This window comes from Anolis sagrei, chromosome 4, assembly GCF_037176765.1.
Source record: "Anolis sagrei isolate rAnoSag1 chromosome 4, rAnoSag1.mat, whole genome shotgun sequence".
Classification (NCBI taxonomy): domain Eukaryota; kingdom Metazoa; phylum Chordata; class Lepidosauria; order Squamata; family Dactyloidae; genus Anolis; species Anolis sagrei.
The window spans coordinates 169274351-169299679 of record NC_090024.1 but is presented as its reverse complement, the minus strand read 5'-3'; the positions used below and the strand labels follow the sequence as shown (position 1 = coordinate 169299679).

The window sequence follows — 25329 nt, the reverse complement described above, 5'->3', positions numbered from 1 at the left end:
TGTGTATTCATTCTTCAGTGTGGATGCAGCCATAATCACCATCAGTTTGGCTTGTGGGCAAAACAAAAAACTCTAGTGGTGTGTGCGTGTTTTGGAAATTGCGGGGCGCTGCTTCCCGACTCTGTGCCATTTCCCGTCCCAGGCGTTTGAAAGCGAGGCAAGAGGCTAGGATGCCAGACGCAGCCAGCCAGGGCTGCACTGACCAATGCGGAAAGGCATGCCCATCGCGCTCCTGCCAAGGAAAGAAAAGGAGCGAGGCTTGCTCTCCATCTCTCTCTCATTCTCTCTCCTTCCCTCCCCCTTTCTGCTTCTCCTCCTCCTCCTCCTCCTCCTCCTCCTCCTCCTTTTTTTTCCGGCAAAGGCTCCGCTCCCGGAAATGGCCTTGTCAGGAGAGCGGTGGTGGCTGCAAAGTGTGCGCGCTTAGCTCCTGCTGCTGCTTGTCTCTTTGCTAGCTAAGGTCATATTTCACTCTTGGGCAAGTAAGTGGCTTTTGCTTTCCAACCCAAATAATAATTAGCTGTGGATCGGAGCGTTCTGTTTCAGGAAATCCTCCTGCGGCTGGGCCTTTCCTTTTCTTCGGGGGGAAAAAACATGCCAGGCCCTTTGCTGTGTGTGTCGCCCTTTCAGCCACCAGACCTCCCCCCGCCCCTCTCCTTCCCCGCTTTCCCTTTGCTCTTTGGTGAGCAATGATTGACTATGACTACCACTGGATAATGGAATGGGGGAAAGATCATTTGAAAGCCTTAAGGCTGCTTGTTCGGATTGCTTTTTAAACACACACACACACTTGCGGAATTAATTCCCAGGGAAAACCATGCACACCCCAAGTAGCCAACAAAACCAGAGCTTGGAAATGGTACTCTGTGGACCAAAACTTCTGGAACTGCTCAGCCACCATGGACATTATGAGAAATTCTGGGAGGTTTTGGCCCAAGAAAGAACTCTCTCAAGCCCTTGCCTGGAAAACAAGAAGGTAGAGATTCTCCTCCACTTCCACTCACAACATGAAGAGACTACTACCTCCTAGCCCCCCGCTGGCACAGTGGGTTAAACCACAAAGTTGACAGCTGCCCCTACTTCGAATATGACGGAGAGTGCGGCCACTTCCTCGAGCACAACGCACGAGACACACACCACTGTGACAGCAGCCCCTTACTGAAAGGTTGCAGGTTCGAATCTAGGGAGTGGGGTTAGCCCCAGCTTCTGCCAATCAAGCTGTTCAAAAACATGCAAATGTGAGTAGATCAATAGGAACTGCTCTGGTGGGAAGGTATCAGCGCTCCATGCAGTCATGCTGGCCACATGACCTTGGAGGTGTCTACAAACAACACTGGTTCTTCGGTTTAGAAATGGAGATGAGCACCACCCCCCAGAGTTGGATACGACTATACTAAATGTCAAGGGGAAAGCTTTACCTTTGCCTACTACCACCAAGAGCAGTGGTTCCCAACCTTTTTTTTGACCAGGGACCACTCTCCAACATTATTACCAAAAGGTTTACAAATCAATTTTTGGTCAACTTTAAATTTGATTTGGTTATTTGGGGTGTTGATTCAGAAAATTGCATTGGATAGACCACATCATCTCTAGTTTTTTATACAGAGCATATGCCATCCAGTCAGGCACGTAGCCAGGATTTCGTTTCGGGGGGACTGAATTTTTTTCGGTGGGGGGGGGGGTTCAGGGGGGGGCTGAGTCTGAGTGAAAGAGGGTCTACCCTAGCAAACCTTTTGTATCATTACCCCAATACCCCCATGCACATGGGATATATTGAGTATGGTGATCAGATCATGATATGAATAAACATAACAGTTTAAAGAATGCACCAGTAAGGCCCATTCGCGAACCACCATGAGAATTTCGGGGGGGGGGGGGGCTGAAGCCCCTCAAATCCCCCCCCCCCCCCCGGCTACATGCCTGCATCCAGTAGTTGCCATCTGCTCACCCACAGAAAAACATATTTAATTGCCTCGGTAGTATAAGAGGTTTTTGCGAGACCAGTTGCAACAGTGTAGTAACATTGAGGCCATGGACCATATTTTAGTTCTTGTGGACCACTGGTGGTCCATGGTCCACAGGTTGGGACCATAATCCTAGAGGCAACATTTTATAATTCCTCATTTTTGTGTGATGGTATGTGATTATCTGTCTCAGGAAAAGATGGTGAGAGAGGAATAAGAGGTCTCTTCAGTAGATGTCTCAAGGGCCAATCTTGGCCAACACTTATGAAAGACTTGTAGCCCTTGGTCTCCTTCAGGCATGGGATTTGTCCATTATATTGTTCCATGCAGTGGCTAGTAAAGAAGGTGGAAGATTTGGCCCTGCAGATGTTATTAGACCACAGAACCTATCTGCTCTAGTGTTGGTAGGGCTGGGAGTCTCCTCTGGATTTTAGCTGTTGAAGGCACTGGATCATTGGTCAAGATATGGTTCAGCTCCTCAGATAGCTTATTTACCATTCATTTCAAAATTTGGACTACATCTATCACCACGCTGTCATGGGAGCACCTAGCTGAAATTGGTACCATGAAAAGTTTGAGGCAAGTCATCTCCTTACAAGCATGGGTGAGCCAGGTGTTTCTCTGTAGTGTGAACATTCAACAATTCATAGAATCAGAAAGGACCCAATGGGACCTCTGGTTTAACAACCTGCCCATGCAGAACTCCACAGCTGAGCATCATTGACAGACAAACATTCAGTCTCTGTTTACAGTTTTTTGCCCTTCAGAAATTTGAGTCCAATTGCTAATATTTATTATTTCGGCTAGAACTGATAGGGCTTGTTGATTCTGTAGTCCAATAACATCTGAAGAGCCACTTTTTCGCCTTCTCTATTTCTTTGAAAAAGAATATAGCAAGATTTAGTTTCCTTCAAAAGAGATAAATGCCAACATTTCATGGCCTAATTAGTTGGTTGATCGTTGCTAATCTATTGTTGTTGAGTGTCTTCATCTCTGATTTATATGTGTAACTAGAGTAGATATGGGTAACTACTGTGCAAGAGCTTCAAAGCCACATAGTTTGTGAGAGTTTTGGGGCTTTTTATATTTTTATAATTTAAAAGACAAAAATATATACACATTAGCCAATATAGGTAAAGTAGACTCAAAATTAGTTGAAACAATACTGAAATATCAATGAGGCAATTTTATCTGTTAATATTGAGTTGGTAAATTTAATTATTTAATAATAAATAATTCAGTATTATTCAATGTATTTGTTGTTGAATGCCTCCAGGTTCTTTCTAAATTATGGCAACCTGAGGTGAACCTGTCACAAGGTTTTCCTAAGTTTGTGAAGTCACACGTTGGGTTCCCATGGCTGAGCAGAGATTCAATCCTAAACCTTAAATGCATTGGAACCAATTTTAATATGATATTGACAATAATATTGATTTTTTTTTTGTATCAGGAGCAACTTGAGAAACCGCAAGTCACTTATGGTGTGAGAGAATAGGCTGTCTGCAAGAACATTACCCAGGGGACTCCCAGATGTTTTGATGTTAAGGTCAGGGTAGTCCTGAGTCATTGCCAGCACCCCTAATCAGACCAACTTCAGTTGGCTTAATGTTGGCTGAGTGAAATAGGATTGTTCTCATAGGTTTCAGTACTTATGCACACTTATACCCTTCTACACTGTCATATAATCCAGTTCAAAGCAGATAATCTAGATTTTATATGGTAGTCAGAAGGGGCCTAAAGGCACACCCAGACAGCCACTTTATTGCGGAAACTTCTGCAATAAAAGGGGGCTGTCCAGACAACGTCCTGGACAACCCAAATTGATCCACCACAAACCAGGAATACCCTAGTTTGTGGGGAATTAATTTGATAGTGGGCTTATTCCTCACCTTCTTGGAAGGCGTGGGATAAACCCACTACTTCTGGTATCTGGACTGCAATTCAGATAGTATTCCCATAGTTTTCTGGGCTAAATTAGCCCGGAAAACTGTGAAAATACCAACCCTCTCCCCAAAAGCTCTCAAAACAGAGTAAAAAAAAAAAAAAGAACTCACCCAGCCTCCATGAGATGGCTGCCGGAGTTCTCCTGGTGTGTACAAATGATGCGTCAGGAGAAAGGGGGGGGGGGCAGGAGGAAAATCGCTCCCCACTTTCTCCTGGTGTGTCATTTGTATGCACCAGGAGAACTCCAGCAGCTGTCTCATGGGGGCCGGGTGAGTTCTTTTGTTTTTAAACTCTTTTTTTGGGGGGGGGGCTTCTGGGGAGGGGGTTACAGTGTCCTGGTATTCTCCTGGGCAGTCCCGGAAGAACATCTGGACTCCCACCCCAGAAAGCGCATACTTTCTGGGGTGTGTGTACATGAGCCCCCAGGAATATCTGTGATTTTAAAATGTGGATGCTCCTGGGATGGCGGCCTGTCTGGCTTCTGTACACCTCATTGGACTTTGAGACCATCTTTTGTGGTCTTCTGGATGCTTCTATCTAAAAAAAATTTGTAGTGTTTGGATAGCAGCTTTTCAGTGATGGCACCCAGATTTGAAATGCCCTCCCCAAAAGGATTTCTAGATACCTCGCTGGCAATTTTTTTTTTGTCAAATTGAAGGCTTTTCCAATTACATTCTGAAGCAGAGTATTTTATGGTTCTTTTTTCTTTTCTTTTTTTTAAGAGTACATTGTCCAGAATTCTTTGGTTATTGGGCTAATTTATAAATATGGCAAAGAAACTAAAATTAAGAGTTATTCAGTTAAAAACAAATGTACACTGTCTGGTGTTGGAGCCCTTGGTTACTTGTAAACAGACATAACAAGGAACTGTTAGAAATAGTTTAGAATTGCAGATTTATCAAACATCAATTTAAATGCTTAAGTTTAAAATGACAAATTACTTATGGCGGACCTTATTTAAATTTATAATTTGGAGTTGAACAAATACTGTCCATTAAACTTCATAAACCAATGGCTGAAACATCCTTACCGCAGGGCTAAAAATGCCTGCAAAAACATGGTTTACAGCATGTATTTAAAAATTGATTTAATTGTTGAATGTACTGTTGGCCTAGGTTTTCCATTCTCTGCCACAAATAATTATAGATGCTTGGCTTAGGTGTTGGTTTGATAGAATGGGTTTGCTGGGAAATGGACTGGATTGCAGCCAGTATGTAAATGCTGATGTTCTGTTACTTTGCAGACTCCTATACAGAAAGTGAATCACTTTGTAGAGGAGCTTGCTAATGCAGATGAGTGGCCAAATAAATTCCTGATGTGACTGAAATTTCCTTTGTGAATATGCCCACTAATCCCCATAGCATTTGTCCTAGTATCTGTGGTTTGTGGGATGATAACACCGATTTGTCCCTTTTCTTTTCCCCAAAACTGAGACTTAAGGTGAATTTATTTTGGAAGAAGTTGATGGGAAAAACGGATTTTACATTATTTGCCATTATTCAGACTATAGTCTGAATATACATATCAATAAATTCCATTTAATTTACTTCTGACACCTATGTGAAATGCGTATGGTTGCACTATGTTGGGATATATATAAGATTGTATATTAAATTGATTCTTAAAGGGGATCTGGTGTTCATCTAATGGAAGTAAGGTTTTTATTGGTATTAAGAAAAAAGTGGATTTAGGTGTTATCATATATTTATGCACTTCAAACTAATTCCCATTGGATTTAGTGGGGTTTGTTGTAGCACAAGTAGATATAGAGTTGTAGTTCTTGCCTATCTTGTAGTGCTTCATGCCCTGTTGAACTTAATGGGACCTATGTTTGAATAACATTGTGTAGGGTAGCACTACTTCTTAGAACCCTTCTACACTGCCATATAATCCAGATTATCAAAGCAGATGATCCATATTATCTGCTTTGAATTGGATTATATGACTCTACACAGCCATATAATCCATGCTCAAAGCAAATAATCAGGATTTTGTATGGCAGTGTAAATGGGGCCTTAGTTAAACACATACCGTAAGTGTTCTTCCATCAGATTCTTTTTAATCTAGTGGAAGAATACAGCCACATGAAGAGTATTTGCCAACTTTTCAATGTCCTTTGTAGTCCCCAGCACAACTAATTGTACTCTTCCTGAGGGTCTCATCCATTTTTCAGAGGACTGAAAGGGGTACAATTGAAGTTGGGGAAGTTAGAGAAAATATCCAGCAGTCTCTCTGATCAGATAGTAAAAAAAGCCTTGATTCTGATTAATTGGGGGGGGGGGGGGCACACATGGACTACTGGCTCCCTGATGATGCAGCAGGTTAAACCGCTGAGCTGCTGAACTTATTTATTTATTTATTTACTGTATTTTTATACTGTCTTTCTCTGCCTGGGGGGAGGGGGGACTCTAGGCGGTTTATAACATAGTAATGGCAAAAATTCATTGCCAGTGCCAACATACAGTACACAAAGAAATCACAATAACTAATTACTACATATAACTATGAACTTAAAAATCGGTGGTTTGTTGTAGGTTTTTCCGGGCTATATGGCCATGGTCTAGAGGCATTCTCTCCTGACGTTTCGCCTGCATCTATGGCAAGCATCCTCAGAGGTAGTGAGGTCTGTTGGAACTAGGCAAAAGGGTTTATATATCTGTGGAATGACCAGGGTGAGACAAAGGACTCTTGTCTGCTGGAGCTAGGTGTGAATGTTTCAACTGACCATCTTGATTAGCATACAATGGCCTGACTGTGCCTGGGGCAAACTTTTGTTGAGAGGTAATTAGATGTCCCTGCCTGCTTCCTCTCTGTTGTTGTGCTGTTGCAATTTTAGAGTTTTTTAATACTGGTAGCCAGATTTTGTTCATTTTCATGGTTTCCTCCTTTCTGTTGAAATTGTCCACATGCTTGTGTATTTCAATGGCTTCTCTTTGTAGTCTGACATGGTGGTTGTGAGAGTGGTCCAGCATTTCTGTGTTCTCAAATAAAATGCTGTGTCCAGGTTGGTTCATCAGGTGCTCTGCTATGGCTGATTTCTCTGGTTGAAGTAGTCCGCAGTGCCTTTCATGTTCCTTGATTCTTGTTTGGGCGCTGCGTTTGGTAGTCCCTATGTAGACTTGTCCACAGCTGCATGGTACACGGTAGACTCCTGCAGAAGCGAGAGGATCCCTCCTGTCCTTTGCTGAACGTAGCATTTGTTGAATTTTCTTGGTGGGTCTGTATATAGTTTGTATGTTGTGTTTCTTCATCAGCTTCCCTATGCGGTTAGTGGTTCCCTTGATGTATGGCAAGAACACCTTTCCTCTGGGTGGATCTTCATCTTTATTCTCGTGTTCTTGGTCTTGCAGCTCTTCTGATGTCTGAGGTGGAGTATCCGTTGGCCTGTAGAGCCCAGTTGAGGTGGTTCAGTTCATCTTGGAGGAGGTGGGGTTCGCAGATTCTTTTTGCACGGTCTGCCAAGGCTTTTATTGTGCTTCTTTTTTGACTTGGGTGATGGTTGGAGTTTTTATGTAGATATCTATCTGTGTGTGTGGGTTTTCTGTAAACGGTGTGACCCAATTGTTGATCTGGTTTGCGGATGACTAGGACATCTAGAAAAGGCAGTCTTCCTGCATTTTCTTTTTCCATGGTGAACTGGATGTTTTGGTGGATGCTGTTAAGATGTTCCAGGAACCTGTTGAGTTCTTCTTCTCCATGGCTCCAAATGGTGAAAGTGTCATCCACATATCTGAACCATATTGTGGGCTTTTTTGTTGCTGTCTCCAGGGCTTGTTTTTCAAAGTGTTCCATATAGCTCCCCATAGCTACTTCATCTTTCTGTTCGTAGAACTCATTGTCCCACTGAAAGTAGCTGGTGGTGAGGCAATGGTGAAACAGAGCTGTGATGTCTTTCGGGAACCTCTGGTTGATTAGTGCAATGGTGTCTGCTACCGGGACCATGGTAAATAGAGACACCACATCGAACTTAAAAATCATTAAAACTATTAAATGTAAGACATACATAACATTTAACTTGCCGACCAAAAGGTCAGCGGTTCGAATCCTGGGAGCAGTGTGAGCTCCTGCTGTCAGCCCCAGCTTCTGCCAACCCATCAGTTCAAAAACATGCAAATTTCAGTAGATCAATAGGTACCATTTCTGTGGGGGGAACAGCTCTCCATGCAGTCATGCCGGCCACATGACCTTGGAGGTGTCTACAGACAACACTGGTTCTTTGGCTTAAAAATGGAGATGAACACCACCCCCTAGAGTTGGATCCAACTAGACTAAATGTCAAAGTGAAAACTTTACTTTTACGTTTACATGAACTACTAGGGAGCAATCATATGAGCCATATTTTCACCATATATTTCTTGGTGTTTGTTTTCCGAAACTTGAGAGACTGACATCCAGATTTGCATAGTGGTTATAATTATATTATTTTTCTTCCATTTCTGAGACATAAAATAAGCAAAAGTAGGGTAACAACAGTGATGCAAAGGACATGGGGTTGGATTTTAAAAGAGCTAGGTAGGAGAAGATGGACTTGTTTTATAACTCCTCCACTTGAAAACTAGGTCTATTCAATCAGATTTATTTAATTGGCCCAATAATGATATCAAATGCTTGTATGTGAGTTCAGCTTTTGAATGGAAAATAAATAAATGCAAAAGAACTTAAGGCTTGATTTGTATTCTGCACAAAGCAGTTCTGACTCTCCTTTTATCTGAACAAGAAATTTTTCTGTATTTCTACCTCAAACTCTTGTTCTATGTCATTCACCTGCCATTATCGAGCTTATTGAACTGTTCACTCCTCAAATTTTCTTTTAGATGTTGAAGCAGGAGCCCTTGATCTTCACATGGATAGTTTCAAATGTGTTTCAAATTCTTATTCATCCCATGAATGGGAATCAACATATGAGAAGGCTTAAAGCAAATTCTCGGACTGTTATCCATGCCTAATGAACATGTAAACAAGTGTCTTTACAATTCTAATTCTGTTCAAATTATCTGACAAACCGATTAACTTAGAGATGTGTGAATTATTTATTGAGTGTTCGAATTAGTCCTTACATGTTTGAGAGTTCAGCTATAGAAAGGAGCCCATATTTCCATCTTACATAATTTATGGCTTTTATTACTTCAAAATTATCAGCTGTATTTACTTTGCAGTTTCCTGCTAAGATTTTGATTTTTGCTGATGCTTGTCATAGCAACATCTTTTTCCTGGTTAAATGAGATTTTTGCTTAGCTAGAGTTCAAAAACATCAGTTCAAAGGTTTTGCTTTCAAGGTTCCCCTATGATAGTGGTTCCCAACCTTTTTTGGACAAGGGGCCACTTGACCAGGGACCACTTGGCCAGAGACCACTTCGACTAGTAACCATTCCCCAATATTCATACAAAAAAGGGTTATTGGGGGTGCTGATTCAGAAAATTGCAACACATCAGCTCTAGTTTTTGATACAAAACATGTGCCATTCAGTAGTCATCATCTGCTCATCCACAGAAAACCAAATTTAATAAGTCTTGGCACTATAAGACAGTTTTGTAAGACCAGTTGCTCTCACTGCAACAGTGTAGTAACGGTGAGGCCACAGACCATAATTTAGTTCTTGCAGACCACTGGTGGTCCATAGACCACAGGTTGGGAACTACAGCTCTATGAGAAGGGAAAGCTGAAGTGATGTAATTCAGTTCTGTTTGTTCATGAGGTTCTCTGGATGGCTTTGGGACCAGGATAATTTTTCAGTTGCACTTGCTACACTGGAAAGTTCTTGAAGGTAACATTGAATCCATAAAATAAGCCATAGCAGAATTTCTAAACATTTGCACAATATAAGCCATACCCCGAAAATAAGACATAGTGATAGGCATGGTTAGGCAGCATACCAGTGCGGAGCAGTAAAGAAGGCAACCACCCCTTCTTTCTGCCACGGTCGCAGCTGACTTACCAACTCACACCAGCACACAGCTCACATAAGTGTATATATATACCATTGTTTCATGAACAAAATTATTAAAAATATTGGGTATAAAATTTCCCTCAGGCTAGATGTATTAAGTTCAGACTCAAGTTCCATCCTCAAGATATCTCATGATGTATATTTAAGTATACTAAAATCTAACTGATGAAACACTTCTGGTCACAATCAGTTTTGATAATGATATTCAACCCTAAGCTTTGTGTTATATCTTATTATTAATTCACGACTTTCTTACCTTGTACTATGCTAGTATTATTGAATAGGTTGTGATGTAGCACGCTTCCTTTTGCTGTCAGATAATTGAAATTAAATCTGAAGTACACGTGTGTGCACATGGTACTAAAGAAGAGGAAACGATGATGAAACAGAGTTCGTTTACATGCCAAATGTGTAAACATCCCTCTTTGGCTTTACTTGAATTGCACTGAGTTGTACTGGTTTTAATTACTCTTCACTCATGTAAATCCAATATACCTATTTATTTCATTTCGTATTCAAGATTGTTAGCTCCAACATAATGTCTTCTTGAATTTCTCCTCCTGTAAACATCAAGAAGATATTATATCTTTGTGATATTCATTCATAACATTTATAATATTTGCATCCTGTAAACATAGGTACAATGATGCCTGCACTCCTGTACATATAAAAGACAAGTCACATTGAATTCAGTGGGGCTTATGATTGTACTGTCCACCACAAAGTACTCTTTACATTTGCTCTCTAGTCTCAGATCTTGATCTTTGAAACATTAGGCTGCCAAGAGGGCTTTGCTGTCACAAGACATATGATATGTTAACACTATTTGCCAGCAATTCGATATTTAAGCAGAACCTTAGCATATTGTTAACATAAATGTAGGATCATAGAATATGACAGTTGTCATAAAATAATTTATCCTAGTTCATTGGGAATGTTCAATAGAGGTAAATGAGTTGGATAAGAAATTTAGTGCTTCTCACTTTCAATAACTACTCAAGATTTATGGTATATTCCGATCCTTTTTGGACAATAGTCTTGGAATAAGTGTTCAAATGGAATAGGCCATTGCCTTGGTGATTTCAGAACCCGTTTTTAGAATCTTGGGAGGGTTATAGGGAATCTGCATGGCAGATCTATTGTATTTAATGGAGATTGACAACAATTAAGAAACTTTCTTCCATTGAAGTGCACTGACACATGGATGTATAGTTAATGTCAACATAGAATCAAGGTTAGACTCATCTAGAGCACTACTAGGGTTTCTATATTTTACAGGAGAAAGTTCATAATCAAATTGATGTGGCATGTGTAGCTAGCTACCTTTGAATCCAGTTGTTTTGTTATGTGTTGGTATTGTTATACTTCTATCAAAAAGTAAGGGAGGTGGGAGACAAATCACTGGCAACTCTCTCAGGAGAGAACCAGGCATACCTTATTCTCAGACAGCCCAAAGCAATGTTTTGCTGCTTTGGTTGTCTCTATTTTGGCTGTGTATTCAATGTAAATAACACTCAGAGTAGGGCGTTTGGGTTTTTAAATGAAAATGATTTTCATACATTACTGTATTTTGCTTCTTTCATCATTGTCTCAATGGGAGATAACTAGCATATTTGTTCAAGGATAAAAAGGGAAGCATGGGGTTTCCTGTGAAAACAGTTGAGCAATAGCTCTGCAAATTGTTGTTTGATGGGCTGTCCAAATATTTATAGTGTACAGTGGACCTTTGATCACTAATCTTCATTTGGAAAATAGTTCTGTCTCTTTGGAGATTCATAAAGGAAACAATTGTTGTCTGTTTTTTAAATATTCTCCGTAGTGATCAATGGGGAATTTTACTAACTGCCCTACTTCAAATATCATGTTTCTCTGAATTGTAATGTCAGCAATATGAACCTTTTAACCAAGGTGAAAGAAGAATGTGCAAAAGCTGAGTTACAGTTAAACATCAAAAACCCAAGATTATGGCAACCAGACTGATTGATAACTGGCAAATAGAGGGAGAAAACATGGAGGCAGTGACAGACTTTGTATTTCTTGGTGTGAAGATTACTGCAGACACAGACTGCAGCCAGAAAATCAGAAGATGTTTACTTCTTGGAAGGAGAAGAATGACCACTCTCGATAAAATAGTGAAGAGTAGAGACATCACACTGGCAACAAAGCTCTGCCTAGTTAAAGCAATGGTATTCCCCATAGCAACCTATGGATGTGAGAGCTAGACGATAAGGAAGGCTGAACAAAGGAAGATAGGCACTTTTGAACTGTGGTGCTGGAGTAAAATTCTGAGAGTGCCTTGGACCGCAAGAAAATCAAACCAGTCCATACTCCAGGAAATAAAGTCCAACTGCTCACTGAAAGGAAGGATATTAGAGGCAAAGATGAAATACTTTGGTCACATAATGAGAAGACAGGAAAGCTTGGGAAAATGGAAGGAAAAAGGAAGAGGGGCAGACAAAGGGCAAGATGGATGGATGGTATCCTTGAAGTGACTGGCTTGAGTTTGAAGGAGCAGGGGGAGGCCACGGCCGACAGGGAGTTCTAGCATGGGCTGGTCCATGAGGTCACGAAGAGTTGGAAGCAACTGAATGAATACACAACAACAAATTAGGTAGACTCTTGTGATCCATGTGCATGTTGGCAATCCTGCTGATAACTTTTTCTTGCAATACATTTCAAAACCCTAATCTCAAGTTTTTGTTCTCACACTAGTTACGTCAATTAAAAACATTCTGTGTCTAAATGTAGTTGTTATTGTACATTTTTCTAGCTTGGTAATCTGGGCACTTAAGCATCAGTCCAGAAGAGAAAGGTCTTCTTGAACACAACCTGCTTTCCAGATATAAAAGTTAATTTTTGGGGGGATTTGATTATTCCCAAATTTAATATGTTGTCCCTAGAAATCTCTATGTCCTCCAGTATGACTGTGAACAATTTTAATCATAAATTGAGCATAGCGTCACATTGAATGATTTAAAATATTTCTAGAGAGAACAACTCTTTAGGAATCTCTACGTCCTCCAGTGAGATGTGGTCAACCTCTAATAGAAGTTGACCATAGAGACATGCTGGAGGACCCTAGAGTTTCTTAGAGAGGTGTTCTCTCAGGTAAAATAAATAGCATTTTTTCACTTTCCCCCACTTTTATGGTGGGTTCTAACACCCATGACAGTGGAGGGCCTATTGTATTTCTGAATTGCTTAAGATCTGCTTGCTTAAGATCTGGCAAATAAAAAGTGTGAGCTGGATCTTCACGCTGTATCTATTTGTTCCATTCCAAATCCTATACAGCTAGGTAAGAAGTGTTCCAGGTTAGTTTGCCTTTATTTGTCTTGTAGTATTAATCATACAAACATTAAAATCTTCCGTTACAATTTGTTGACTATTTGTGTTCTAGCAAAATTATGTTGAGACTTCATTTCTGAGGCATCATCGCTGTGATCCCAGGGGAGGAAAAAAAAAGTCACACTGGTGCTTTCAGTGGTTTGGTCTGATCCAGATGTCATGTAGGTGAAACCCCAGATGTATTATATTCGAATAATTTTCTTAGCATCAAACAATGTTTTTATAAGGAAACTGGATTGAGTTACAGAAGTGTTTTTCTTTGGACAACCCAGAAAGGCCTCATTAGAAGTAATGCCAAGGAATAATAAATGAAGGTGTAATATTTAAAAACAATTTGCTTGATTTCTATTATTCAGACACATCTTATGTCAAAAATGTCAGAGATTGAATCATATTCCTTAGCTCCAAGTTAGATTATTAGATAAAAAGTTAGTTATAAATACAATACAGTTGTATTGGGGACTGTATAATTACAAAGCACTGAGCCACCCTCTTGGGCAGCTTTGACAAAGAGAAAGCATGTCTATTCATCAAAGAGGACTTTATTGGGTTAAAAAGTTTTAAAAATAGAATTTCCTGGCATGTGTTTGACACAATCACAACTGTATTATGAATTTAATTTAAAGTAAAATTTGAGAGCCTGTCTCACAGAGCTCTTCCACACAGTCATATAACCCAGAATATCAAGGCAGAAAATCCCACAATATCTGGGTCATCTCATTGGATGTGTTTCAGTAGCAAATTCCCAGATTAGTTTAGTGTTTACACCTTATTTTATTTTTCTGGTTATTTAATATTTAATGTTTATTTTACTTAAGTGATATTTGTTTTACTGTTCTAATGTAGCACAAATCCTATGAAAAATCATACTATGTATTTTTGACATTAATGTACTGCCATATATTTCAGTTCAAAGCAGAAAATGTGGGATTTTATTTAGCTGTGTGGAAGGGGCCTCAGAAATCCAGTGGAAAAGTCCTGCACGAGGAACTATGTTATGTCTCCTCTTTCAGTTCCCTAAACTCTTATTTTTTACCTTCCTTCATAGCCATGTAGTGACCAGTGGAGAGTGGGAAGCATTGGAGAAGTGTCTGTCTTCCTAGATCAGTGGTTCTCAGCCTGTGGGTCCCCGGGTGTTCTGACGTACAACTCCCAGAAATCCCAGACAGTTTACCAGTTGTTGGGATTTCTGGGAGTTGAAGGCCAAAACATCAGGTTGAGAATCACTCTTCTCGATCCTAGAGATTTCAGTATATGATGTCAGTTGCTCTGCATTTGGAGATAGCATATAGTAAGACATATCTTTAATACCGCATCTTCACTAGTAAATGGCCAAGGAGAAAGGGCTTCTTCAGCTGAAACTGTGTTTTTGTTTTGTTTTCTTTTGCCGGATAGGGTGGGTGGATAGGTAGGATCACAGTCATTTAGATGATGTCAGTAGAGAATTGCAACCTCCAGAATGCCAAAAAAGATCTGGTGAAAGTTAAGCATAAAATCACATTGGAGGACCTAGAGATTCCTGGAGAAACTATGTTAATCAAATCTGTGAATAATCAAATCCACAAAGGTCAAACCCACAAATGTAATGTTTTACCATTGAGAGATAATGTTTGACACACTGCTGAAAACAGTAACAATAGTGTCTTTGTTCCAAGACCTTATTAAATACGAAGGAGTAGGTATATATGATTCGAAAAATCCAGGCAGTTGTTTGGCCAGTGAAGTTATTTATCATTCAATAAAACAATTTACTGAAATATCAGGTGAGTTTTTTTTTAAAAAATGTCATTTTTAGGTACAGATTAGTGTTAAGTCAGCAGTGCAGACATCATTTTTACAGAACCTTATTACCCATTTGATAAACATATGAACTTTGCTAGTGGTAAAAATGTGAGACAAAATGCCACCTCTGTCATAAATTGTGTATTTATGTTTAGTTTATACCTAAAGAGTATTTTCTCATAAAAAGCGTTTAACCAATGTAAAAATGTACAAAAATGAACCCTCTTTGGGGAATTCTAGTGAGAAGAAGTAGTCACAATCCTACATTAGCTATGAGAGGGAATGAATTCATTTGTAAACAGACAACAAGGTTGGGCATATACAAAGAGATTGAATTGCTTTAAACACAATGTCTTTTGTTTGTGTGTTAGTCTAATCTGCTAGGTCGGTATTTTCATTACACCTAAATTCCAATCCCAATTTATCGGGTGTGAATGCCTAAATGGCAGTGGAACCTCCACTAAGGAGAAGAATGATAATATCTTCCTGTGAATTTTGTGTGTGACCTGTGGGAGGAAAAATTAAAAATATTGTTTGTGTGACTCTAGATATTTTTGATAGCCTTACTTCTTGTCTTGACTGTAATAACTATTTCATAGGATAAGTGATGCATAATGGAGGACAAAAATTGATGAAATTTTTGTTGTAGTTACATCACACTTATAGGATATTTGCCATGTGGCGTAACAAAACTGTAATCAGTCCCCAAACACTGTATTTTGTAAATAAGAATCCATTGTGATCCTGTGACCATGGTGACAGTGAACAGCAATCATGAAGTTTTCAACATTTATCTGAGTAAAATATATTTCCAAAACCTGACGTCTGTTTTCTTATCACCCAAAGGTCAGTTTAAAATGAAAAGCGAGAATCCGGAAGCAGTAAATTACTATGTTGGAATTGATGTTGGCACAGCGAGTGTCCGTGCGGCTTTGGTAGACCAGTCTGGGACAGTCGTGGCTTACGCAGACCAACCAATTCAAATTTGGGCACCACATCCAGACCACTATGAGCAATCCTCGGATGACATCTGGGCTGCGTGTTGTGCAGTCACAAAGGTACAGACATAGACATAGAATGCTATACTCTGTGATGCAACTTGACTAATGAGAATGGACAATCCTCTGTTCTGTTTATCACATTGAGCTGTTTTCTCTCATATGAATAATAAAAGATTTGGGGTGGGGGTATGTGAAATTTATCAGCCAGTTTTCTGTCTGTTTCTAATTTCTGGAAATCTGGGTTTCCCAATTCCATATGCAACCATATAAGGGGCAAACAGTCAGGATGAGAATTTAACAGCAGCTTCCGAGTTATATGCCTTATACCAAACACAGCTATGTTGTTTTCTCATATGTATGTCTACTGCTTCCACAAACATTTCTGTCGTTTACTGTTGTTTACTATGTGCTCCTTCTAAAATGAGATATAACAAAATCCCACTGAAAAAAAATGAGTGAACTTGACTTGCATCTCTTTTTAATTTAGTCAACAAAATGGACAGGAATGTTTAAGTTTTAAAATTCAGAAACGTGATTCTGAGAAGTGCTCAATCTTTCCAGAGGGAGAAAATGATAGACTCTCATGGTAACACTCAGAAACAAAATGTCAATTGCCATATTGACCTTATGTATAGTAAGAATACATTTTATTGATTAGCCCATTGGCTGTATCAAAACATTTGATAAAACACATTTAATACATACACATAAGCATATAACCCACATTACAACCAAAGTTAAAATAAACAAGCTGTTAACCAGAGGTCAAGATCTTGATCCAGATCAAATATCTGCATCAGACCTCATGTATAGGTTGAGGGCTGGTTTTCAGGCCATTGTTATGAAATATGATGTGGCTCGTGATTAAATGTCTCAGTCCCATCTAAACCGCCACATAATTCAGTGTAGATTCATATAATCCAGTTTGAAACAAATAATCTGCATTCAGAAACTGGATTATATTGTTAGTGTAGATGGTTCTTAGGGGGCCAGTTGCCCCTGGCTGGCACCACAGTTTCTCTACCCAGGCCTCAAAACCGGCAGAAGTAGCATTTTCATGGAGAGAGTAGAGAGACCTAATGCTTTTTGGAGGTCCCCCTGAAACAGACTAAACTCTTGCTTTCTGCCATTCTGTTCAGAGAAGGGCATGGCTCCTTTCTTGAAAAAATGTTAAAGTACAGTGTTGACATTGCCCAATGGATAAGTTGCCCCATGTTTTGGGGGTCAATTTTTTTGACTAAGACTTCTGGACTCATACTTACATGAGTGTATACAGCATCTGCCTTCTTTATATTCATCAGAATGAAAGAATGTAAATAGATGTTCATAATATTTTCTTTTGTGCAGATATTAGAGTGCCCCTCACGATTTCCCATTTGAGGTATAGAAAGGCAAACACTATTTTATGCTGGTCTAAATTCTATAGAAAAAATGCTCAGAAAAACTAAGAGTGCTAAAGTAAACATTAGATTCAGAACTGATAACTATAGCGGTGAATCTTTTGGGTCTTAGAACTATAATTCTAAGGAATTACTTTTGGAAAATGACATTGGAGATTGCGAGGTCTCTTTACATGAAAGCTAAAATTTAACCAAGAGGAGTTTTTTTTAAAGTTTCACTAGTTAATCAAGAACTATTCTTTGGATTTTTTGTGTGGATAGCCTGACCTTGATTGGCAGCAAGCATCAGACTAGGGAGCCCTTTAACACTTTGCAAAAAGCTCTGGGCTTGGACAACTCAATGTTTGGAGGCTGGCTCTCTTTAAATATGTATGAGATGCCTGGTAATTCGTCGTTGGACAGTTCATTGTTCTCTTGTTATTGATCAGTCTCTTCAAACATTAATGAGCCATGCTCTACAGTGAGTGTCCTAAAGGAGACAGAGGGCTATGGGTTGGGCCCAGAGCAACCGCTGTATAGATAATGAAACAGAATATTCTTCTTCATCTCACATTTAATTGCCACTTCAATCTCACTTTTATTTAAGTTTTCTAACGTACCTAAGCAGCAGGGGCTAAATCCAATTGTTAATGCCAACCTGAGCAATCTTACTGGACCAATGAGGATTTTTGTAAGTGTTGACTTACAAAGTTCCCCAAGTGACATAATGATCTGGTTTGAATTGGTTTTACCTTAAGCACCTATATAAAAAGTGATGTATGTAAGACGGGGGTTGCCCAGAATGGTGACTTTCATTTTGAAGCTGTTTTGGTTACTGAAAAGAAATGTTTTGATACATATTTTTCTACTTTCCTCAAAATATATTGACACAACATCGTTCTAAAATCCCAAAAAATGCCAATGAGTTCGTTGGGGATTACTTTGGGGGGGGGGGGGACTCTGAGAAATCAGCATGACAAAACTGCTTGTTTACAAAATTATTTCACAAACCATTTCTTTGTAAATTATATATTTTTAAATTGTTCACATTTAACAAGACCTTTGCTTGGCTGATTCAAAGCTTCTAGTAGTAGCTACATCTGAGGCCTTATGTTGGGGAAGAGATTTTTTCTCCATAGTGGTTGGAATATAATTAACTTATAAGTCACATCATATCTGACTAGTCTCATTGAATTAACTAGTGCCTGGATATATTTAACAAGCTAAATTAAATTAAGATGAATTATTGGGACTTATTTATGTTTATGAGAATGTCAATCAGTTTTCACCTTCAGAAAAAGTGAAAACCTTAGTAAACATTTGACTGGATGGATTTTCACAAACCACCTACAGTAGAGTCCTGCTTATCCAACATAAATGGGCCGGCAGAATGTTGATTAAGCGAAAATGTTGGATAATAAGAAGGAATTAAGGAAAAGCCTATTAAACATCCAATTAAGTCATGATTTTGCAAATCAAGCACCAAACATCATGTTTTACAATAAATTGACAGAAAAAGCAGTTAAATACACGGTAATGTTATGTAGTAATTACTGTATTTCCGAATTTAGCACCAAAACATTGCAATGTATTGAAACAGTTGTGGATCCAGGCGGGAGGCAGACTGCATTGGATAATCCAGAACATTGGATGAGTGAAGGTTGGATAAGGGAGACTCTACTGTAATTCTGCAGTAATTGGTGTACCCCTTACCCAATGTACCCTTAGGGTACATCTACACCAATGACTTATCCTGAGACTGATCCAGCATGACAAATGCCAGATTGTCTCTGGGATGGTTTACACCTCTCTCCTGTGCCCACCCCCCTCCTGCCACTATAGAGTAAGGGGAAATCTTGGCCATCCACCCTTACCATCCCCCTCACATTTTCTTTGTGGTGATGCTTCTTTGTGCAAGTGGCAGCCCAGGGAATATTTTGTTTGGTGACATTTTAGTTTGATTCAAAAGCAGTCTGAACAGGGACCTCTGAAAATTAGATTGATCATAAGAGCAAACCTATTAGTGTCTATTCATAAGGAAATTTGATTGGATTCAGTGGGGCTTACTTCTGTGTAAATTAGAATAGAATTATGTTTTATCATGGGTCTATTCCAACCTGGATTACAACACAGTTTTTACAAAAAACATAAAAATAAATGTGATCCCCACTTTTAGGATTTAACTGTTCAGTAGTTCTGCTCATATAATTAATTGCTAATAAGTGTTGATTTACTAATATAGATCCCAGGGATTCAGTGGGTCTCCTCTAGTTGGGACTAGCAATTGATTGTTAATACTATTAAGCACTAACTTGAAATAATTGTATTCAGGGTTTTCTTGCTCTTCAATTGGGAATCTGTTAGTATTAAAATTGCTACTTGCCTTTAGGTTTCCCATACCATTGCACTTACTTTTCCTAGCCAAGCCCTGTTTTTGTTAATGCTTAACAAATTTTAATGACAATCTCCATTTGAAAAGTTGAAAACAACCCACTGATGATTCAGGGAGGCCTTATAACCTTTTATTTGCATGGCCACAAAAATATTGTAGATAGCTTCACTTAATTTTTTTTATTTTTCATGACAAAAGCAAATTGAGAATACAGTTATAATGTATAGAAAATCCACAAAACAAAATTAAAAACTTGGTGATATACTAAATTTCCTTTGACTAGAAGCTGGCCACTTCAAGTGCCTCTAGTAGTGCTGTGAGAAGGACCTCTGTCGTCTATATGGCAGGGCTCAGACTGCATAGAAGTAAGCAGTCTGCGGTTTGTTCTTCTTCACACTCACATGTTGTGGACTCTACTTTGTACCCTCTTTTCTTAAGGTTAGCTCTGCATTTCATTGTGCCAGAGTGCAGTCTGTTTAGTGCCTTCCAAGTTTTTTTTTTTTTTGTCGTGTCAGGAGTTGCTCCTGTTGTGAGAGAATTGGCCGTCTGCAAGGACATTGCCCAGGGGAGGCTTCTCTCATGTCCCCGCATGAGGAGCTGGAGCTGATAGAGGGAGCTCATCCGCCTCTCCCCGGATTCGAACCTGCAACCTGTCGGTCTTCAATTCTGCCGGCACAGGGCTTTAACCCACTGCTCCACCGGGGGCTCGCCTTCCAAGTTGCCCAGTCTTCTTTGTGCCCAGGGGGGAGTTTCTCATCTGGTATCAGCCACTGATTGAGGTTCCAGGTTTTAACCTGCCACTTTTGGATTCTTGCTTGCTGAGGTGTTCCTGCAAGTATCTCTGTAGATCTTAGGAAGCTATTTCTTGATTTAGGGAGTTCGCTTGCTGGCTGATGTTCGAACAGAGGATGGGCCGGAGATGTCAGTGCCTTGATCCTTTCATTACAGGCTGCTACTTCCCGGCTGATGTCAGGTGGTGCAGTACCGGCTAAACAGTATAAATTCTCCAGGTGTGTAGGGAGTAGACATCCTGTGATAATGCAGAATGTCTCATTAAGAGCCACATCCACTGTTTTAACATGGTGAGATGTATTCCACACTCAGCATGCGTATTCAGCAGCAGAGTAGCAAAGCACAAGGGCAGATGTCTTCACTGTGTCTGGTTGTGGTCCCCAGGTTGTGCCAGTCAGCTTTCATATGATATTATTTCTAGCACCCACATTTTGCTTGATAATCAAGCAATGCTTCTTGTAAGTCAGAGCATGGTCCAGCATAACTCCCAGATATTTTGGTGTGCTGCCATGCTCCAGTGGGATTCCTTCCCAGGTAACTGTCGGCCCTCGAGATGCCTGTCTGTTCTTAAACACACATTAAAGTCTCGGAGAGCTTCTGTTCAACCATTTTAAAGCTCCCTGCTTAAGTAGTGATAGCATAATCATCAGCATAGATGAAACTCTGTCCCTTCTGGCAGTGGCCGATCATTTGTGTAAATGTTAAGCATTGATGGAGCAAGCACGCTCCCCTGAGGCAGGCCATTCTTCTGTTTTCACCATCTGCTTCTCTGACCCTAGAACTCAACAAATAGCTTCACTGGGAACATTTTGTTGTCTGAGCCTTCAGAGAACTGTTATTATCCAAATATCCAATACAAGGCTAGATGGACCAGTAGTCTTAAATGGTGTACATCATATTGCAAATTCATTTTTGCTCTCATCTACATAAGAAATGCTTAAGGAAAAAAACCACTCTTTTAAAAATGACTCATTATATAACTACCCAAAGCACTTCTTTCTCTTTAGATATCCTTCTGTGTGGTTGCTTCTGCTATTTTTATTGTTGTGTAACTGTGTGGTTTTGATTATATGTCTTTTTTCATATCCTGCAGAAAGTTATCCAAGGGATCAATATTTCCCAGATTCGAGGACTTGGTTTCGATGCTACCTGTTCTCTTGTTGTCTTGGATAGCCATTTCCGGCCCTTGACAGTCAACACTGAAGGTGAGACCTTCAACTAGAAGAAGTGCAGTGTTAAAGAATAGTTTAAAAATAATATGCATTAGGTCAGAGATGAAATTAAAATGGGGAAAGCTTCAACCAGAAAAGTAGAATTAGCACACATATCTTCATGATACATCCTACATTAGTTTATGTGAGAAGCTTTGCACCAAGAATACATTCAGTTAATTCCTTCATTGAGCCAGAATTGCCACCAGATTTCAGCATTCATCTGTCGCTCTTGGCTAAATGTCTGGTCCAAGGCCTATGCTTCTTTTAAAAGAGCTGTTGCCAGCTCTTTGGCATTCCAGAAAGTCACCCAACTCTGGATCATAAGTTTGCTCCTCTTTACCCACAGAGACAACAAAGGAGAAAGACATGTAACTGTGAATCTCCTAATTTCATCTGGTAGTCATATGAAGTATCCTGTCCTCAGAATAGATATTGTTCAGCTGTTTCCCACTTTTCTAGTGTTATATTAGTCAGAAAATGAAACTAAAGGTGAAATAGTGTAGCTGGACATTGAGAGGGCCCCCGTCCCCAATTCTAGCCTAACTAGATGTTTTCTCTGTGTTATCCTTAACCAATATGTTGTACTACATACTTAACCACAGCCACAGGAAAGTAACCTGCCTCCATTGAAACTAAAAAGATCTTGGTCTTTCCATCAAGGGGAAATCATTGAAGAACTTCATGCACAATATTTTGAATTGCGTGATAATAGAAAGGCAAGGTATGCAGGGAGTGGATTTCAACATAGCTAAATGAAACAAAACTAATTGTAAATTTGGTGTTGTGTTTTCAAGGAGAATGCAACAGAAACATCATCATGTGGATGGATCATCGTGCAGCCGATCAAGTAACACGTATCAATGGGACAAATCACAATGTCTTGCGTTTTGTTGGAGGAGCAATGTCAGTTGAGATGCAGCCACCAAAGTTGCTGTGGTTGAAAGAAGTGAGTATATCTTAAAAAACAAAAGAATTCTGGTTGCTGGTCAATTAACTTTAATTCTACTAACCATTCACACAGTCTTTTCCAATACATGGCACTCTAACTCCCCTCACTTCCATCCGCCATGCTGCCTCAGAATGATGGGTACCACAATCCATTACAACTCTACAAAACCAGATTTAGTAGTGATGATGTCAATTTACAGTCAAAGATAGTAAAGCATTCTAAATATGTTGAACTATTTCCATGAAGGAGAAGTAAAGAGTCCGTACAATCTCCAACAATTGGAACAAAGAACAGTGAGTCCTTTGAACAATCTTCTGAGGATTTCTGTTTTTACGTTAGCTACTTCCAAGTCATTACATTTCTGATGTGATTGTGCCTTTGTTCTCCATTGGAGAGCCTGGCATCTCATATATTTGGCTTTAGAAAAATAAAAACATGCTTCCATAATTTGCTAACTAAAGAAAATGTTCATATCCAAGCTCAAAGTAGCTGGAGGGCACAATATGGATAATGTTCACCAGCTTTTTCAGTTTAGTACATTGGAGAGCAGTGTTACTAGTTCTGTTTCCAGATGTTTTTCACCCACCTCAAAGTTTGCAGCATGGATTCTTAGTAATTCATGGTTTTGGTGACTTAGTGGCCTAAAAAGCCAGTGCTCCATGAGCAACCCAATGTTGCTCTTAATTCTGCTCTACTATAGTGTGAATGTGTAAAGTTTTCATGTTAACACAAGAGAAAAAATGGGGAAAATAGCAATAGTATGTACTCTGGTGGGCAATAACTGGGAAACATCAGGCATTAAAGCTCTTCTGCAAACACATTTCCTCAGGGATGGAAAGCAATTATATAGGAAGGCATGAACTTATACAGCACATGTTTTTAACCATTCACCCATCTGAAGAAGAACACTGGGGTTGAAGAAGATTATTGTAAGGATGGAGCAGAACATCTTAGGCCTAAATCTTAATTTTTAACTGCAACCAAGGTAGATTTATTGATTGAATAGGAACTTAGTAAGTCAATGGTTCTGTAAATAAATTTAGACTTTTTGGGGCAAGACTTGGTAAAAGGGATGGGGCCAGCCATGATAATAATAGACAGAGGGATTTCTTTTCTTTTCTTTTCTTTTCTTTTCTTTTCTTTTCTTTTCTTTTCTTTTCTTTCTTTCTTTCTTTCTTTCTTTCTTGATTAGGGCTTCAGATAAAACTGGATCAACAGGAAAGAAACTCACAACTTTTTTTTTTAAATGAGAGGGGCATTTAACATTGTCAGTCCTTTTATTATTAATTTTGCCTACTTGCAAAGACTTATTTATTATTATTTATTTATTTACTTTGCTTATATACCACTGTATCTCAAGCCCGAAGGCGACTCACAGCGGTTCAAGAAGGGACAATTAATTTTACAGTCCATTATCATTGAAGTACCTTTAAACATGAAGGTTCTTACAAGCACAATGTGTACGTAGAAGTCCCTTCCACATGTCCAGTGCTGCTTACTCCCAAATAAGCATGCATAAAATAGATTTGTGGTTACCTTTGTTAGTTGGGAAAACTCAACAGTATCAGCTGTCGTGATGCTTTTGAACACTTGATCATTTGGTACATGTCAGATGGAGGCTCAGTGACACATGAGTCTTAGAGATCCAATTTTGCCAGATCATTTCAAATTGGGGGGGGGGGGGGGGACTCTGTCTCTGCTTACTTAATTCTAGGGAATTGGGCACATCTAGTCTATCCAGCATTCAATAAATTCAACATGAACATACATACATGCATACATTATTATGATAATCACAGATCAGACACAAACCAGATAGTTGCAAGGAAAAAGAAAAAGAAAAGTATCAACATTTATGCATATATATGTGGGTGACAGTACAGTAACCAGTACCAAAACTAGCCTAATAGCATTCACTGGATGTGAACCATACCACAGTGGGATTTGATCAGCTTACTTCTGGTAGAACTTGCTAAGTTACAAACTTGGCAACACTCAGAATAGCTTCTTTAGAAAAATCTGGGATAAGTTGTAAAAAGCATCAGGCATGCTTGGGAACTGCATCAGAATTGGGTCTATCTATTAGGAACAAATGTCTGCACAATGCGGGCAGTGTGGCAGAACATGGTCCACCATTTAAGCTATGTCGGACTGCCGAGTGCAGCTACAGTGAACATAGGGATTCCTTCCAATAGAGTGGATGGGAAGATGTTAAAATAGTACAGGGTAAAGACCCTGTGATATTTAGAATACTGTACTTAGAATGTAAGGGTGATCAAATTCTTGCTATAGTTGCCTAATAGGTCAATAATAATAATAATAATAATAATAATAATTTTATTTCTTACCCACCTCTCCTCATGTTTCAAGGTGGGTTACAGCATAATTAAAACACATCAACATTGTAAAAATTCCATAAATGCACATATTAAAAGGTAGTTCTATAAAATACATATTAAAATACACAGAACTAAATATTCCTTCATGTAGTGATTTGTGTGATTAGTTCTTTTAAATCTTGATGATCTCGGACATGCTGAGGGTCTCTGATAGACTACATTGTAGGGACAAGTAGAGGAAGGTTAGCTTTGGTGTGCCCTATTTGTCATTACTTCAAGGGCA

At 39.3% G+C, this 25329-nt stretch overlaps 1 protein-coding gene across 7 annotated transcripts in view; it reads left to right on the top strand.

Annotated features, from left to right (window-relative positions):
• Window positions 1–340: 340 nt before the first annotated feature.
• Window positions 341–25329, top strand: part of FGGY (FGGY carbohydrate kinase domain containing) — a 181243-nt gene continuing 156254 nt past the window's right edge. For 5 of the 7 annotated variants that reach the window (XM_060773599.2, XM_060773598.2, XM_067467862.1 and 2 more), the window contains exons 1-4: window positions 341–479; window positions 15827–16038; window positions 21638–21749; window positions 22553–22704. In XM_060773599.2, the coding sequence (XP_060629582.2) occupies window positions 15838–16038; window positions 21638–21749; window positions 22553–22704 (465 nt within the window). In that variant the 5' untranslated portion in view covers window positions 341–479; window positions 15827–15837. The remainder of the gene's footprint in view (window positions 480–15826; window positions 16039–21637; window positions 21750–22552; window positions 22705–25329) is intronic. The other 2 variants (XM_060773601.2, XM_060773600.2) reach the window with 1 other exon arrangement.